This window comes from Lipophrys pholis (genome assembly GCF_963383615.2).
Source record: "Lipophrys pholis genome assembly, chromosome: 7".
Lineage (NCBI taxonomy): Eukaryota > Metazoa > Chordata > Actinopteri > Blenniiformes > Blenniidae > Lipophrys > Lipophrys pholis.
In genome coordinates, this window is record NC_137638.1 from 18,302,100 (window position 1) to 18,320,906 (window position 18,807).

The 18,807-nt window shown below is 40.4% G+C and overlaps 1 protein-coding gene across 1 annotated transcript in view; it reads right to left on the bottom strand.

Annotated features, from left to right (window-relative positions):
* Nucleotides 1-15,385, bottom strand: part of sgsm1a (small G protein signaling modulator 1a) — a gene marked incomplete at its 5' end in the record, with an annotated part of 33,547 nt that extends 18,162 nt beyond the window's left edge. Inside the window, 3 exons of the mRNA XM_080466565.1 lie at nucleotides 5,590-5,665; nucleotides 15,205-15,248; nucleotides 15,367-15,385. Coding sequence (XP_080322691.1) covers nucleotides 5,590-5,665; nucleotides 15,205-15,248; nucleotides 15,367-15,385 — 139 coding nt within the window. The remainder of the gene's footprint in view (nucleotides 1-5,589; nucleotides 5,666-15,204; nucleotides 15,249-15,366) is intronic.
* Nucleotides 15,386-18,807: the final 3,422 nt, after the last annotated feature.

An 18,807-nucleotide genomic window follows, 5' to 3' on the forward strand; every position in this document is an offset into this window, starting at 1 on the left:
TGTCAACTGTGAGTTGCAGTCTCTCCTGTCCTGGTGTATAAATGTTTGTTGTCTGTGCCAGCTTGTCTCTCTTGTCAGCCACAGTTTCAGCGTCTCGTTCCAGCCGTTGTTTTCTGACCTTGCCTGCACTGCTGCTTTGTAGGTGGTGTGACTACCTCTTCCTGAACACTGCCTTCCTGGTACCTGAACAACTGTACTAATCCGTCACTGTGCTTGTTCTGAATAGGTTTTAAACACTATGCTTATGGTACATTTCCTTTGCTCTCATGTTAGCTGTTGATTCGCATTGTGGAGCAACATTTATATTGAGCATTCATCCGGACTGACATGAAGTCCTGATGCATGTCATAAATTATACTGACATATATTACTGAGTAAGTCCAATAATTAACTTGAGGTTAAGTAGCAGCTGTGGGGTCTTTCAGCCGAATGTCTGGTGAAAAAGCTTTTCATTTTCATTTGGTTAACAGAAGTTTCTTCATAACAATGTATTACAGCTTCCTCCAGTTCTGCATTTTGCTCTGATCCTGGGTCAAACATGTTGGGCTGCATCGTTTTATGTAGTCCCACAGCTTCACTTTAAGTTTTTCACCAGTCTGCTGATGAAGTGACATTTTTCGCTTTAACTGCTGCTTTTTTTGTTAACGATCCATGGTCAAAATATTTGGGCCTAAAACAGCCTACGTAGAACAGAAAGGGGTATATTTCCCATGGACCAACCAGCAAACTGTTCCTAGGTTAGACAGTGAATTGAGTTTTCTTAATTCTCATGACTATTAAAATGTGTCAAGGAGTGAGGCCTTTATCTTGACGTTTTTATCTTTGATGTACAGCCGCTCATTGTTCTTTAACTTTGACTCAGCAGCGGCTCACTTCCTCCATAATGTCTACATATTACAACCTACAAGGGCAGCTCATCAACGAGGCCATGAGGGGAGGAGTTAATTGCTCCTCCAGGGAATTAACCACCAAGCACCTCTCCCCTCCTCCAGTCACGCTGCTCTCTGAACAGACCACAGCTGAGAGAGGACGTGTAGTAACAAGCGCCTCTATGAGGATGAGGAGCCACGAGGAGGAGGAAGAGGAAGCCGGCTGGAAAAAGAACAGGGAGATGAGCGGGCGACCCTGATCGGCAGTACGTCCACGGGGACGCACTATAGAAGCTCCGTGGCCAGCAGCTATTATCGATTAATATCGGCACGACAGTCTAAATGATGCAAAAACAGAACATGCACAATTCCCATGACACTGACACAATGATAAAACACAAACTTCCAGGCACTGTAATAAAAGCTGTGCTCTGAGACAAATTATTTTCATAACCTAGCAGAAGAGAGAGAGCGAGAGAGAGCGAGAGAGAGAGAGAGAAAAAAAACAACTCTGGGAGGTTTAGAGTAGGCTATTTATGTGAAGGAAAGGAGGTTCAACATCTTGCGCTGGTTTGAGAGGATTTCAAGCTATGCTACAAATTTGTTTCACACTATGAAATTCAAATAAGCTTAATGATCTTATGCAAAAACCCAAGAGGCACAGTGGCAAACTGGTTATATTTTTACATTATCTTGATTGGAAAAAGGGATATTTCTAATCATTTTTTATATATATTTTTTTTAATGAGCTCAATAATGTCCATGAAACTGTCATTGTATTGAGTTTACCTTTTGTTCCTCATTATCTATTATAAGAAAATGTGCAATTGATGTGGAAACATTATGTTTTCACGCCAATAAAGTACAAGCATGCTTTTATAAATGGGCTATTTCCTCGATATTGTTACTGCTGCATCTCCCTGTGAGTGTTTACACAGTGGTAGAGTGATGACGACTCATTCACTTCCATTGGGAGACATTTTGTTGTCGCCCTCTTGTTTATGTCATGACAGCACAGTCGCACATTTCAGTAGATTTCCAACAACCTCATAACACTGAAAGTGCAGTCTTTGTCTGCACACATGGCTTCCAACTCATAAAAATACCACATTTTCTGCAAGCTGATCGTCACTTTATTCGCACTGAAATCCCCAAATATATCGAAATGTGGATTGCAGCACTGGTCTGAGCCAGACTTCTGACGGGTGCGAGCGTCTGCACGTGGGCAGTGTGTTTCTCACAATATTCAGACTCTCTCTCAGAGCGATTTCCAGCCAAGAACAACAACATTTGGTAAAACACAGAACTTTACAATGCAAATTTCTAATAGACACTAGGGTATGTCTCTTCCTGTTGATGCTTGTTTTGAATCAGCTGTGGTTCACTTTGTAGCACAAGTCATTTTTCAACCTAAAAGTTGGTGGTTCAATTCCCCCATTGCTCCCTGATCATCCGTCAAATTGTTCTGGGGAAATCCAAGTTTCTACCAAGACTGTTTGAGCAGCTTGCATGGCAGCTGGCAGGATCTGCAATATAAAAACTACTTTTATTTGCTATTTTACACTGGGTATTAAATCTCCTTCCACATACAGAAAGTTGTACCATTCATTTTTCTCTGATTAGCCAGTTTTTTTGTTGTTGTCTCCCTAAACTTGTACCCTGCAAATATCAGATACGAATTTACAGTCTTCATTTCTTTGGTCTTCACCAGTGACTCAAGTGAGATTGTTGATTCAGGCTTATTGCGCACATGAAATTAAAGTCACCTGAAAACCGTTCAACTAGCACAGTGGTCGCCAACCTTTTTCAAGCCAAGATCACTTTTCATGTCAGGCAAACAACAAAGATCTACCATCTATTTTCGCTTTACTTTACAACTTTTATATTCTAAAATTTTGAAGTACAGAAATCAATTTATCTTGCAACATTCAAAAACTGAAGCATCAAATCGTGACAAGAAAGCTCCACCGCACAAGAGAGATCAAACTGGACCTCTGCCCTCTTTAGGTGCATCACAGTCAGTCATTGTGACGGTTGTGCCTGCAGCCCATCGGTTAATGCACTGCAGTTGGACTAATAGTTGGAGACACCTCGTCTCACACAGTCATCAAGGTATCTGTCAGTCAGAAGGGTCATGTGCTTTGATTTTGTTTTAATGTTTGAAAATGCAACCTCACAGAGATATGTGGAGCCAAAATAGGATTGGACCTTTACAACAGAGGAGGAGAGAAGGGGAAACCTTTCCTTGTTTACAAAACCCCTAAAGTGTCTGTCATTAGTCCTTGCTTGCAATCCAATGACATTTTGCAGTTCAATGATTTCCATGTCCACGCCATTTGGTAAGGAAAACCCCTCCTGAAGCTGAGCAGCGACTGTCTCTATGTCTGTTGGAATGAATGGGTTGCTGATAAATCTCACAATGTCCTCCATTTTATGCATTTCTTTGAAAATACCTGTGAAATTCAGCCTTCACTTTATCCAGGTGGACACAGAATTGTTCAGCATGGGCTTCTCACACATTATTTGAAAGTTCTCGAGGTTTGGGAAGTGTGTGAGTTTTCAATTTCTCAGCTGAGAAATCCAACATGTTCAACTGCAGTGTGTTATTCCTTTTAAACTTTTAATTAGATATTAAAAGGTTTGCTCATGTAACAATACAGTGCACAAAACCTGGCCGAGGCCGTTGCTTCAAACCATCTGTGGTGCAGAAAAGGTCAGGGAGCTCTGCTCTACAACACGTCCAGAATTAAATCAGAGATTGGAGACAGGGTGGCAGATTTCCATGAAAACTATGATTGGTGTAAAGATCAACTTTGAACTGGCTAAAGATCTACCTGTCGATCGCGTTTGACGGCCTGAAGACCACTGAACTAGGACGAAACAAAACCCAGCAAAACCTTGTGGGCCAACTCAATCTTGATTTTAGCCCTTGTGTGACTTGATATACATCATATTTCGTATGATGACAGTCTAATGATCCTTCCATAGCAAGGCATTGCAATTTGCGCCACAGACTTTGCTGGTTTTTACATTCTTTTACTTTTTGTCTTTTCAACTTCAGCTGGGATCTGAAGGCAGGTCCCCCACACTCAAGGTTAATACTAAACCGAATACTAAACCGAAATAAAAAAAATTAATGAAATGTGTTACATACTTCTTTGAATTTTTTTTTTTAATTATTAAAATTGAGCAGTGCACTCGTTTTTTTCTTCATATGTTATTTTTCAGACTGGCCCAGTACAGTATCTGCATCATTCCTTCCCATTGTACAGGGTGGGTGTTAGGGCCACAAGCATCTGAACACAGCGTTCTCTGTGTTTAACTCGCCGTCATCTGGGACCAGCTGCTGACCCCAGCCTGTATAAATAAGGTTTAGAAGATGGATGGACGAATAGATGAAAAAGAAATTGTGACAGCCCTCTGTGTTTATATACCTTTCTATTAATAATTTAATATCTTACATACAGACATTTATGTATTTTTTGCCTATTTAATGGCATAACTACCCTCCAAAGATGACAGTTTCTTAACATAGAGGACTCACTTATTTCTTGACGTGCTCCTTATGTGTGCACCATTTCAAACTAATCATTAATTGTCTCCTAAAGCCTTCATTTTATTTGCGCCTTTCCTGACTAAACTGTATTTAACTTAGAAAGTCACCATGAAGCTTGCGCCCATTATTATTCCAACCTATGTGCCTTATCAGGTGGCAACAGTTATCATGAGAAACGGTATTAATACACCTAATTTCCTGGCAATACTTTAATATCTTTGTGCTAGTACACCTGTTAGTCTGAGTTATTTAGTTACTGTCCATTAGTTGCTCATGCTTTCAAAATCACATGGAAAAACAGAAAGGGACTTAATCAACATGTAAGTGGAAGAAAAAAAGTCAATCTACATAATGTGCAGCAGTTGGAAGTTGATGAAGAGCCACTTCAGAGTAGAATTTCATGCTAAATGAAATGAAAACACTCACAAAGACCGCAGGCACTGCCATGCTGAACAGAACACGGCTGAATGTTTTGTAAACAACAGGAAGTTTTAATCTTACATCTGTTACTCTGAAAGGAGAATTATAATGGCTTAAGACATGTAAACAAGGGTTTTTCAATTATTGCATTTGTGAAGTACATTTATTGTGTCACATTCAATAATTACAATTTGCTGAACATTGTATTTGTTATGAAAATGGCCTCAGTGAAGGTTAAAAGGAATGAAGGGGGAAACTACCTTTGTAATTCAGATGGCCCGATGATGCATTTCTGCTGATATTATCATGTATTTGGGCACATTAAACTGAAGTTATAAATAAACATTACATGAAGCAAAGATAATAAGTGAAATGTCAAACTTATATTGAAGTCTTGAGCAATTTAAAATGTGGAAGATTTAAAGTGAAAAAAAAAAGTGAAAACACGGCTTCAGGTCCTCACGGTGAAGTCAAATATGCCTTCCTGCACACTACTCTGATTCACCTATCGCTTCATGTGTCAGGTGCAGTATGGAGTCATCAAAAATTCTGTGTTGATTGACGACAATGTGATTAAAACTGATCATTAATTTGGTTTTGAATAAATCACACATAGTAAAGCTTGGAGACTGAGACAAATCTTACAGTAACTGCAATGTTAAGACAAAACCAGGCGTTGTAAGTGTTTTACAGCTGAAATGTCAGCAAAAACTGCATGACTCATTGATGTGTTTGGTTACTCACCACAAAAGGACACAATATGGCTGCTGTCTTCGTGAACAAATTTCCTGGTAACAGCTTCCTCCATAATCTGTTTCACCTGTCAAAGACATGGCAGACGCTCGATGACTCATTCATTAATATGCCACAACTGGTACAAAACAGGCTGTGAGACAGTGATAAATATGTTTTATTAGATAATTAGAAGATCTGTCAATCAAATGACAATGTGTAAGAAACAAAATGGGGGGGGGGGGGGGGGGGGTTGTTGGGGCCATACTGAGATGAAAAGTTAAAAACATACGGAGAAAGCACGAGGACAAGTGAAGTTGGAAAATGAGTCACCAGCTCTCATCTCGAGGACCGGTGGGGAATTGACGTTGTACAATTGGAAGTGGGGAGGAGGGAAAGGAGAGGACAGTACACCAGTCACTGACCGTCGAATCCGAACATCTTATAATCCTCAGTGAGAACAATTGATTAAGTTGCGCGCATGCAAGCCTAACTTCTTTTACCAGAGGTGGACAGGGTCAGACTCTTGCTCACAAGGTAATGCTCATTAACTCGCTGTTGTCGTCACGGCGGAGCATTCTTGTCCCTGCTGACACGGCGACAGCTACACACTGATAGTGAAGGCAACCGGTGAAATCAGTCTCTGGTGGCTATGGAGACGTCCCCCCTTGTGGGGGTTTTGATCTGCAATCTGCAGGGGGAAAATCAACCTCCGGTCATAGCCGCACAGATAGCTGTAATTTCCTGTTGGAACGAGTCTGTCCACAATGGGTCTATCACACTGCCGGGTCCACCTTCACCACACATACATGCACAGGTTTCCAAGTCTTCCTCAGGCCATTCATTGACATTCACTACAGCCTCCTCCCCCAGTCACCACCATCACAGGTAAATTCCAATACGAGTTCTTACCCTAAACCTGTTGTAATCTTCAAAAAAACAATAGAAGGTGTTTAAACAGAGAACCAAACAGGACACACTCCAGTGGTCAACTGGACTGTATATACCATGTACTGCATCTAACAACCATATGAAACATCTTTTCCAATCTGCACTTGATCCTCCTGTTTGGAGGTGTGATGATCACACCTTTCCTCTGAGAGGCACTTTCCTAGTCATGAAGCAGCCAATGATCCCAGTTTGAAATTTACAGCTGGATCATAAAATTCTCAGGGTGATAAACTTCTGTCCTTGGGTTGGATTTTCCACTGCGACTCAATTTTACGGATCAGTGATTTTAATAACTAGTTTAGTTATCTGTAGCTTCACACAGATGGAGCATAATGCCTGTAACGTTTCACTGATGGTGTTTGGGTAGTGTTAAGAATTGCACAAAATCTGAATTTAACTGGATTTGTTCAAATGTATTTAGAATACAAAAGTAGTCATTGATTCAAAAAGACTGAACCAACTTGCTAGCGAGGTCAAATTTTGCATTTTATTCAAATTGTGGACATTACTTTCAGCTCATGTGGCCTATTATAAAGAAAATATTAATATTTAAATCAATATTTTGCAGGCGCAACGCCAAACTGCAACTTTTAAAAGATAGAGGTTAGGGTGGTAGAAAATACTAATACTTGATAACTGTTACTAAAGCTGGTGAAGTTCTATTACCAATTAATGAAAACACAACTATCTACTCGGAATAGTAATTTGGCTGGCTTAATTGTCAGTTCTCTTAATTAGCATGACAGTGTACAGGTCTGTATTATCTCTTAGTGTTGCTGTGACACATTATCGGAGCTGTCAGCACTGTGTGGGTCCGCCTGATTCACTCATTAAGTTCAGCAGGTGTTACATCCATCAGTTTGTGTCAGCTGGCCTTCTGTGTCTTGATGCTCAACTCCGATTTTCTGCTGGGATTAGATTTTTCTACGTGATGTTTTCGGGCCCCAGAGCGCATGCGCAGAAGACGACGTGAAGTCACGCCAAGCACGCACGCCAGTCAGCACCCAGGTTGCCAGATGTGACTCACTGTTTTCCAGCCCAAACAACGTAAAACCCACACCCCTCAATAAAAAACAGCCCAAATCTCGGCCTGTGCGCCATTGCGCATCGTCACTTTTTTTTACACCAATCTGTCAGGAATGTGGCCGAATTGGAGTAATTTGGTATGTACAGTGGTGGATTGTGCGATGAGCAATGTGGGCAGCCGCTCAGGCCGCAATCTGTGAAGGAGCGCACTGCGCACAAGAGTCATAGAGAATCACCCCATCTCAGATGCGGTCTCGTGGCAGCGTGGGAGTTCGCCCGGGGGTGTAAAACAAGTCAGGTCTGCGACTTCGTATATATATATATATATATATATATATATATATATATATATATATATATATATATATATATATATATATATATATATATATATATATATATATATATATATATATATATGAACACGCCTCAGTCATTCTACCATCAGCTGCTGTACGGTTCACACAATCCAAATTGCTCCACATCCAGAGAAATGGCATAGAGTTGCACAGAGAGGAGGCTGCAGCAGCAGAGCAAATGCTGTCACACTGTATAACGCATCACCACACATCACAACTTATCGACACACTCATTTGCGAATTTCACGTATCGAGGAGAGTCTTGTTATTCTTTTTTTTTCAGCCAAAAACACGATCCACGAATATCAGGATTATCACGCACCGATTTAAGAACCTTATTCAGTGGCATTACGTCACGTAAAGAATGTCAGGAATGTGTCAGGAATAACGGGAAAGTGATATTCGTAACTCATTGTGCCGATGTGTAAACGCAAGAGTTTTTCTAAATCTCCACTGTGGCCGGAGTTTTCAGGAATCATCGTTTGTGGTGACTTGTCGCTGCGTTTATGCGAAAAATGTAAGGCCCAAATGCAGAAAAATATCACAGTTTTTGAAATACCCGGGTATGTGTAAACGTGGCCTAATTTTGAGTCTCCCATGTCTTATCTCTGTTTCAGTTGGCTTGTCTTCCTGTCTGCCTTCCCTCAGTGTGTGCCATTACCTGGCTCCTTCCTAATGTGATTCACCTGCTTCCCCCTCCCTGGTGTATATAAATCCACTTCCCTTCCTCTGTGCCAAGACATCCCACAATTCTCCCCGTGTTATCTTTGTGATGAAGGTTTCTGCCATCATACAGTCCTTGCTATAGCAGCTATTCAAGAAAGAAATTATTAAATTCATAACAGTAATCAGCGATCGTGCAATATGCCCCAAAATAGTAGTGTTTATTAAAGTACAAAGACTTAATAGGGCTTAATGATATAAACTAAATTATATTCTAATAGTGATACCTGTACGTTCATATTTTAATTCTATTGGAGGGGAATTTCTGTTTCTGTGTTTTGTTCAATATATATTAGTAATATTGAGAAAATCACAAAGTGAACAACGTCACAGACCAGCTTAAACACCATGGTAACACCAGAAACAAAAGGAAATAACACATTTGGGCAAAGACATAGTAATACCTTGCACAAAATAAATACTCTCATATTGGAATATTAGTAAGAAATCATTATTACAAGGCCAGTGCTGTAATGTCTCACAGAGAATAACACATTAATGTGGAGGTATGAATAATCAGTTAAATATGTTGGGTCTGTCCACTGATCCCCGACTCTTCTCTCATTGTTAATACGTGATGAGGACCAAAATTACCCCGTTTCTTCTTACAACCACTTGGGAATAAAAATCTGCCCGGAGCAATGCCTCCAGACCACATTCAGTTTTGAAGAAGACAAAAAGAAAAAAGAAAAAAAGGAAAGCCCAAACACCAACTAATGAGGCAACGGTCGTTACACAAATTAAGTCGCATCAGTGGCATTGTTCTCTTCAGCATCAACAGAAATGATTCATGCTGCCGGAACAACCGAGACAGTGGCAGTCTGAAGTGATGCACACCCGTTCTGCTCTTCATCACACTTGTATAAAAAAGGCACACAACCACACAGAGCAACATATACAGTGAAGCACAGGGGACTCAAGTGTACCAGCTCCTATTTCAAGGGCCCCTGACCTATGGAAAGCTGATTGATTTGCTAACTGGAGATGACACACTTCCCCGTGTCATCCCTCATCTCTCTCATCTGGGCTACAGCTCAAACCTCAGAGGACTTTATATGGTGAAGTGCCTAAGCACAGACAACCTGCAGGTTTCTATGGAGACAACACGTGTCTCACATCTGCTTAAAAGATGCATAAACAACGTTCATTCATCTTTGAACGAACCCAGGATGACGGCAGGTCTCTAAATAAAGTCACAAAAAATATTTCTATATACGCTGTTAAGTTCACCTAATGTTCAGCTGTCAGGTGTAATCGAAAACATTTCACCGTTTAAGGATTCACCTGCTGCACTACCGTGGCAAAACATACTTCCATTCACACTGAAGATAAAACATTGAGCGTGCTGTGACACCAGTCATTAAATACATGTGTTGCAGGAGCAGAGCGTGATGGGTTTGCTCTAACTAACTGCTCTAGCTGGAGGGTATATGAGCCAGTGTGATAAAAGATCTTCTGAGTATTCCAATTAACTGCAGCAATAGCGGAGCCAAGAAATAAAAGCCGGAGAGAAAGCCCCATCCATTAACACCCACCCTTCATTATTTATCATCTCTTTGGCCACTGAAGGATGAAGGGAGCACACAGTCGGGGGAAAGAAATCCAAACAAAATCAGAACGATAATTCCTTTTAATCTCATAAATGCAGTGATTTACAGAAAAGATCTCAGAATTAATATATAGTCTGATGTATCTCATCATGAGCAAATGTAGGGAACGCGACTTCAGCATCAATAAATCCATCTGCTGAAATCACTGACAAAAGTCTCATTCACCATCTTTTCTGAAGCGTTTCATTGGGTCTCCTGTGCTTCTTTCACAGATAAAGTTAAAAGTGTCACCTTTTATGAACAATTTGTGGACTTTCTGTGAGCCCGTGAGGTCACGGCTGAGCTTACAGCGTCAACATGAAGTAAACATCGATGACACATCCTGTATCACTGGAAGCTGAGCGGCACAAAGCAGCTGCATTCAATTAGAACCATTTCACTCAAAAAAGGTTTGTTAGCTACCAAAACCCTCACACCCAAGCTTCTTCTCTCAGTAGATGAATACGTCTTCCCAATAGATAAAAACATGGATAATATGGTGCACTCATTAGCAACCGGGAAATGGGAAATATACTTACTTTTACTTATAAAACAAACATCAAAGTTGTCCAACTGGGGACTTCCCACTAGGAATGAATACAATTGTGATAATTCATGCATCTTCAAGAAAACAAAAAAGACTATTTCCTCATGATGCACCCTGGAGTGATGAAATCTCATCATCAACAATGTGAAAACAGCCAGATGATATTAGCCAAGTGCAGTCCGCGAGCTACCGGAACCAGCAGTGTTTCCATGTGAGTAGAGAGTGACGTCTATCGATAATATTGACTTTACAAGCGGAATTTCAGCCGCGTGTTGACTTACATGGGTGATGATAATGTTGTTTGTCGTTGGATTTGTGTGAGGCAAATTTGTTCGCCTTATTGTGTTGTTGTGTAAACACTCACATTCGTCATGTGGACTTTGCTAACTGGTTCGTTTCCAAGTTCAAAGCTGTACGACAAATGACCGCAGTACATCACAAAGAATTACGTCTGTTGTCTAGTTCCAACTATGCACCAAGATGAAGCAGAAAATGTCTCTTCATTATAAACACGGACCAAAACTGGTCTTCCTCAGTCAGCACTAAAAATGAAAGAGAAAAGTAAGCAGTGCAACTTAATGGTGTGTTTCTCCTTTAGCAAACACAGGTGTGTATTTGTGTTTGCGGTGCATGTGTGATATTGAAAAGGACAGAAGGAGGTGAACGATCAGAGATCACAGCACGCCAGAGACACACACACACACACACACACACACACACACACACACACACACACACACACACACACACACACACACACACACACACACACACACACACACACACACACACACACACACACACACACACACACACACACACACACACACACACGCCCAAAGAGAGCTTCTCTATCAAAGCAAGGCCAAATAAGAACTCTCATTCAAACCAATTTTGAGCCCGAAGGTAATTCTGCTGTCACAAATGCACTGTGCTCTTTGGATAATGGCCCACATCCAGGTATATCTTATATCTGAGCAGACCGGTGGCACCAAACCAGCTGGACATGATGGATGTGAGTACACGCAGCATGCAGACGCCATATGGTGCAGCCCACACGGAATAACACACGAACAGAATAAATGGCACAAACAACAGCATTTATGTTGAGTTCAAGTAGAAGACATATTGCTAAAAAAGACAGATAAACAACCATGTCCAAAAAAATAGTGCAACTCATAGTTGACTTCAGCATATGTGGACGAGCAGCGCGTCTCGTCCTTTGAATCGGTGCTTACATGTAAAGATTTACAGGGGGAATATCCCTCCTTTTGCTCTCGCTTAAGCTTGAATAAATTGGGCAGAAAAAAGTGAGCAGGTGGATGTTTTCCCAGTGGACGTGTCCATGTGCATTGGGTCAATATGCTGCTGATTGGAGCACATTGCATTGAACTTCCTGTCTCTTCATTCAGAATTCGCAGCCTATCTAGAGGCTCTAATGTCTGTTTTTACCAGCCTTTTCTCTGGCACGTCTCCCATTTCAGATCGTCTCGTTCTGAGAGTGGACACAGTCACTGCCGCTCCTCTAAATTCCTGTTACAAACATTTTTAGGCTCATGCAGACTTAGTTTTGCATCACTCTGGTCTTGGACAGACTTGTTTTTTTTTTTAACCTAGAGATTCTTCTCAGGTGATTTTGTTCTTTTCCATCTACACCACTTGAAGACATCTGAAGATCTGCAGTAAGATGCTCCAGATATAGAAGTACCATCTTCTTCGCTGTGGTGTGCTGGGGTGCAGGCATCAAGGCAAGGGATGCCAACAGACGAAACAGACTGATCAGAATGTTGGCAAAGTTGCTGACAATCATGGACAATGTCTCCCATCCACTGCATGAAACACTGAACAACCTGTAGAGCAGCTTCAGCCACAGACCTATCCAGCCTCGCTGTCTGAAAGAACGCTAGAGGAAATCGTTCCTTCCCAGAACCATCAGACTCTTTAATCTATCTACTTCTGCCCGCCGGACTCCTCACTGAAACACAAGATCTCTGCCTCCTGCACTGCAAAATATTTTGATATGTGTATGATTATAGGTGATGTGTTCATATCTGCACACTCAGTGTTTGGTTTTAACTTTTACCTTCTTCAAATACTTTTATATGTACCTATAATTTCTAATGTGCTTTTATAGTATTATGTTTGTATATGTGTTCTTTACCTGGCTGCTGTGACATTTTAATTTCCCTCCGAGGATCAATAAAGTAAATCTATCTATCTATCTATCTATCTATCTATCTATCTATCTATCAAGGAATTTGAATTCAACTACCTCTCTTATGTTGCATTCGCTGCCTAAGTGTTAAAAAGAAAAAAAAAACATTTCAATTGGATTGGTTATTCCTTCATGACATGAAAATTCTTGATCTTGTCCAGATTAATATTGATATTCATTACAGCATGTGGATAAAATGATCTGTTATGCTAAATAATAAGCTGTTTTGCTGGTCAGGCCAAAGACTCCATCAGCCTGCAGTTTGTACTTGGTAAACGCTGCAAGGAGCGGCTGTGAGTGACACAGAGAAGCCAGGTTTTATCATGGGAAGGGTCTGGCCTCCGCAGATAAGACTGCAAACCGGACTCAAGGACAAAACAAATCAGACCAAAGTCTCTAAATCCCTCCTTCACAAGATGCAGCAAGTGATTATTTATGTTTAGCAGAAATAATTTCTAATGATTAATGAGACAATTACAGCAGCAAAATGGCATTTTCTAACTAGGAGATGTTGATAATGGCGCTAATAAAGAATCCAGACAGAAAGAGTGCAACAAACATTTAACAATGCACTTAAATAAAGCTGCTTGCCACTGAAGAAACCACACAAATGAGAGAGTTCAGGTTGTATTGGAAAGCTCTGATGATTGATAAAGTCTGCTGTAAACGATTAGAGAGGCGTGGGTGATAATTACAAAAGAAAAAGCTGTGATTGGACAGAGGGAAACAAACATCTTACACACACACACACACACACACACACACACACACACACACACACACACACACACACACACACACACACACACACACACACACACACACACACACACACACACACACACACACACACACACACACCTCCTTCTGCAATGCTGTGAAGGCATAATAGTTTGAATATGAACTGGTACAACTGTAAATATTTTATCACACTGCTATGACTGTGTTTCTATTATTAAAGTAAGTTCTGGATTTCAGTTTTAGTTTCCTTCCAGTTGCACCAGCTGTTGACATAAGTTAACCTACATAAGATAGCCTACATGTGATAGAAATGAGCTTGTGAAACCAATGAATGAATGACAATGAAGAATAAGAACTAAAGAAATGACGATCTGTGATTGTGTCCCATGTGTTATAACAAATCAAAACATCTGACGCTGCAAATGTGATCAAGTTAAGTCATGACAACCATAATAAAGGCTCAGTTAACTCCTTCCCATGCCAGGGTGGATGAGGGAAGTGGTGTACCACCTAAAACTTAAACAAAAACACAACATACTTTGAAAGAAAAAGCTGAGTTTAATACAAAGTAGTCTATATCCTATTTCTCTACCGTTACTGGCGTCACAGACTGGAAAAACGCTTAGCATTCTTGTGAATGTGTGGGTCAATTGATGCAGCTGAGTATTGTTTATTATTTGAATGTTTGTGTATATGTATGTGTGTATATATGTACAGTATATATCTATGAATACATGTATACATTAAAATCCTTTCTGTTTTATGTATGTATATACACATTTTGTCTTTGTTTTCCCTTCAAGGTAGCCTGTTGGGATCGCAGGCCATGAGGTTGGAGTCTGTATACTGTTCTATACTGTATTTTGTATGTAATTTGAAAATGTAAAAAAAAAAGATTTATGGAAAAAACACAGTTGATGAAACCAAAGGAGCTGCTTCTGTATTTGTTTGAAGTCCAAAACGTGAAATCCATAACAGGCATTAAACAAACACAGACACATGTGGACGTTTTGTCGAAGGAAAACCACCAAATGATTTAACAGAAGGTTTTTCTTTTGCCACAAACACTGACGACAGACAATCTGTTTCCTTCGCGCTGCTTCTCCACCCAGAAAAAAACACTGAGCTGCAGCACTATCCCTCAAACTCAGAGCCCAGAACAAAAATAAATGGCTTTCAATACAAAAAATACAAATAAAATGAAAATAAACTACTTTTTAACCACAATTTAGAGTAATATAATAATAAACAGTTAGTAAAGATGATGAGCGCCACATCCTCATCCATCTCAGGTGTCATTATGAGAAGAAAAGCCTCAAAAGAGTCTCCAGTGTTTTTTTTCCCATTGTTTAGTCCATTTTATTTCTTAGGGCGCACCCTGTGATCCTGCACATGAACAGGCTGAACAACACAGCTTCACACAAACCGGCGTGTTTGTTTTTCCGACTCGATAAGTGCACAGATGAAAACACCCACCTCCTTCTTCACGGTGCGCAACAGCCTCTGACGGGTCTCTGCTTCTATAACACAGGAGATTTCAAACAAACAAATAAACAAAGAAAATGTTTACTCTCTGGAACAAATAAACTTGTTGGATTTGTTAAAAACTTGTTAAATGATTGAATCCTGGGCTCCCACCTGCCATGATTGTTGCCATGGCTCCAGTCTCCGGTCTGCACGCGGCACGCTCTCATCAGTGGAGTCGGGAGGCTCGAGCTGAGCGCTGGCTGCCTGGAACGGAGGTGGTCCACCTCCTCGTGAACGCACGCCCCTTAAAGACACACACTGCTTTCTATTGGCTGCGAAGACAATCCACTTACGAGTCAAATGTGTTTTAAGTAAAGCCCTAAAAACCATCGGGCAGTAAACATTAATGACTACGAGCACTATATTGTTCAACTACATTATTTTGTTGAAATGAGTAACATTTAGAAAAAAAAAACGTTTAGGCTCTTAATTGTGGTTTTGTAGGGAACTGGCACGCTTCACGTGGATAATGCCGGTTGTCTCCATATCGAGGCCTCGAGGGCCGATGTCTTGCACATTTTAGCTCTCTCTCAGCTTCAGCGCACCTCAATCTACTGTCGATGTCATCGTCAATCTTGTAGAAAAACAGCCCAGTAACGAGCCATTTGTTGCATTCAGGTGCGTTGCAACTGGGAGAAACCTAGAACGTGCAGAACACCGACCCCTCGAGGCCCGGAATTCAAACCCATCCCACAGGGAAACGTGTTGTGTTTCCGCCATCTGCTGGTCAACATGTGAAAATACTTCAGAAGACTAGACTGATGGATCAACAAGCGGGAGAGCAAGGAAACGTCAAATATATGATTTCTAATACAATTTCGTGAAATTTGTGACTACTTGGTGGTGTAGTGGTAGTGGAATTTACATCCCTGTTACTACAATAAAAAATAAAAAAACGACATTGTTTTGCCGTTTTTGTGTGATTTATTTAACTTTGGCTTGTGAGTTATATAAATGTCTCAGAATAATTTATGAAATCATTTTTCTCTCTTTTGAATGAATGTAGGATTTTTTTTTTAAATTCATAAAAGAAAATATTATCTCTGCATGTGGATAAAGTACTGTGCTGGTGCTTAATTTATCCAAATCATTCCTGGGTGAACATTTATGATGATAAGAAACGAAACTCTGTAACTTTTAGTAAGAAGCACAATAATGTTCAAATCTAGAATATCTAGAAGTCATTTCAGGTTTCTGTTTTTGCTTCACTTCATCACCTTCGATAACGAAAAATGATGCAAACTCATGCCTTTCATGACCAGTAATTCAAACTCTTCTGATCCATTATGCTTTGAATCATGCTTTAACTCAAACTGTCCAGAAGATGGAGGCGGTGTCATTTCATGTTTATGCCAAAGACGCAAAGGAGAGCCAGTTTATCTACATGAATTGTAGGTTTTCAGTTTCTGTAGAGCTATGACATCAGTTTTCACTTGAAAAGTGCCGTGAATTCACCATCAGTGTCACGATAGGAGCAGGAGGAGTTGGTAGGCTTCACTGAACTAGAGTAGCAGGTCCTGGGGCTCTGGGTCCAATTCTCCCTGGAGGACAAAGCTGTCAGGTAAATCAGGTGGTGAATGGACGGAGTGATAACACGAGATGACAGACTGAAAGGAAGGGGCTGAATTCCTCCTTTTCACTGTTTTCCTTCTAAACATGAGCTTCAGTCCAGGATTCCCTCGCCGGGATGACTCACACCTTGCAGTGGCTTTAGATAATATGGGGTAATAGGATGTCTTGGTAAATGTCACACCAGGACTTCTGCCTGAGTAAACAGCACACTGGAGCTCTTCTGCAAGCTGGCCTTTACCTAAGTGTCAAAGGAAAAAAAAAATCTGCATTTCCATGTGCTTGTTACAGTTGAGAGACAAATGATTTCTCTGCGCCAGCATATGACATCTGGAGAGACGGTCTGACGTGTCAAAACTACCAAACCAGAGATACTGAATGCTTGCTTCACTGAATAATAGCGAGACACAAAACAATTATTGTGATGAATAACAAAAACACAGGTAAAGATGGACCTAATGGTATTCATGTGAACACATGTTGCATTCTGGGGACATTACATTTGCCTACGCTCATTCCCTGCCAACTGTCATTGATCTCCAAACTTCAAACTAAACCTCATACCGTAAAATTGGCTTAAGGGTTACTAAAGCCTAATTTCAAACTACTACTTTAACTTCAAATTCAGTGATTTCCCTAAAGGGGAGCTCTTTTTGTGTCTGACATGAATCTCCATGTGTCACTGTGCAATCAGGTTCAGAAGAACAGGGCCTCACACACTCACGAAAATACTATACGCTTACTGTAATACAAACATGAACAAATGTTACGTTTTTGAAAAAAAACAACAACAATTCAACAGAATTTCAAATCAAACAAGATCCACTTTTAATAATAGCAATCATCATATCTGTCTGTAAACACAGCTCAACGTGCACATGCCCATGTGTGATTAGAGTAGACGTGCTCAAAGCGGTAACAGGGCATGTGGTAGAGGCTCCTGTCAGTCTGATGTTCTTCTGCACGTGTGTGTAAATGCAGATTGACAGGATTGTATGTTAGAGAAGGCCAAAGCTGTACGGTTTGTTGTCATGTTGTTGTGAATTTGGCCCCGGGGCAACCACAGCCTTTTCCCCCCAGCTAACTGTTTACTGCTTTCCATCCTATCTATCTATCTATCTATCTATCTATCTATCTATCTATCTATCTATCTATCTATCTATCTATCTATCTATCTATCTATATATCTATCTATCTATCTATCTATCTATCTATCTATCTATCTATCTATCTATCTATCTATCTATCTATCTAGAAAAAAAAAGAAACAACGCTATAGGTGCCACTTGGTTCTAAGTGACAATTGTATGAAGGTCCTGGACGTGCTGCTATCTCAGGATCGTATCCATTTCCCAAAGTAACTTCGTTTCATGCACTTTCTCTCGGGTCACAGACCTGCATGACTGCAGCTCTCTGAGTATCCAGTTAGTGGCCTTTTGAATCTGCCCGGTACTAAAAGCAGTAGATTTAATTACAAAGTGTTTTTATTAGATTTTCCTAATGAGTCCATTTAAGCTGCAGTGATTGTATTTGACTGTCTTCACCAAACAATATTACAATTGCACAGGACCAGGAAGCCCGGATGGCTCTGAATGGTATTCATAGCTTTCTGCTGCAAACTTTTAAAGAGGGCTGAATGTTGGTGGGTTTGCAGGTGAAACAGATCTTTGAAACACATTCTTGAAAAGTATACTGGTATATTAGACATGAAGCTGCACAGTGTTTAACAGTTTTACACCATCACAGCTAATACTTGGGACATTTTTGATTCAGATGTATATTTTTATGTCTTATCGAAGTGTAATTTCCACCTTTGTTCAAGTCTAAAATTAAAGATTGATCCTTTTGGGGGAATTAAATTCTCCCTATTCATAATTACGGTTAGATTTAAGTACTCATGCAAGATGCAATAAGGTGCTGCAGTGCAGTAGAATGAGCTTAAGGACTTTACTTCAGTGACCTGGTGACCTGTCAGCAGCAGGA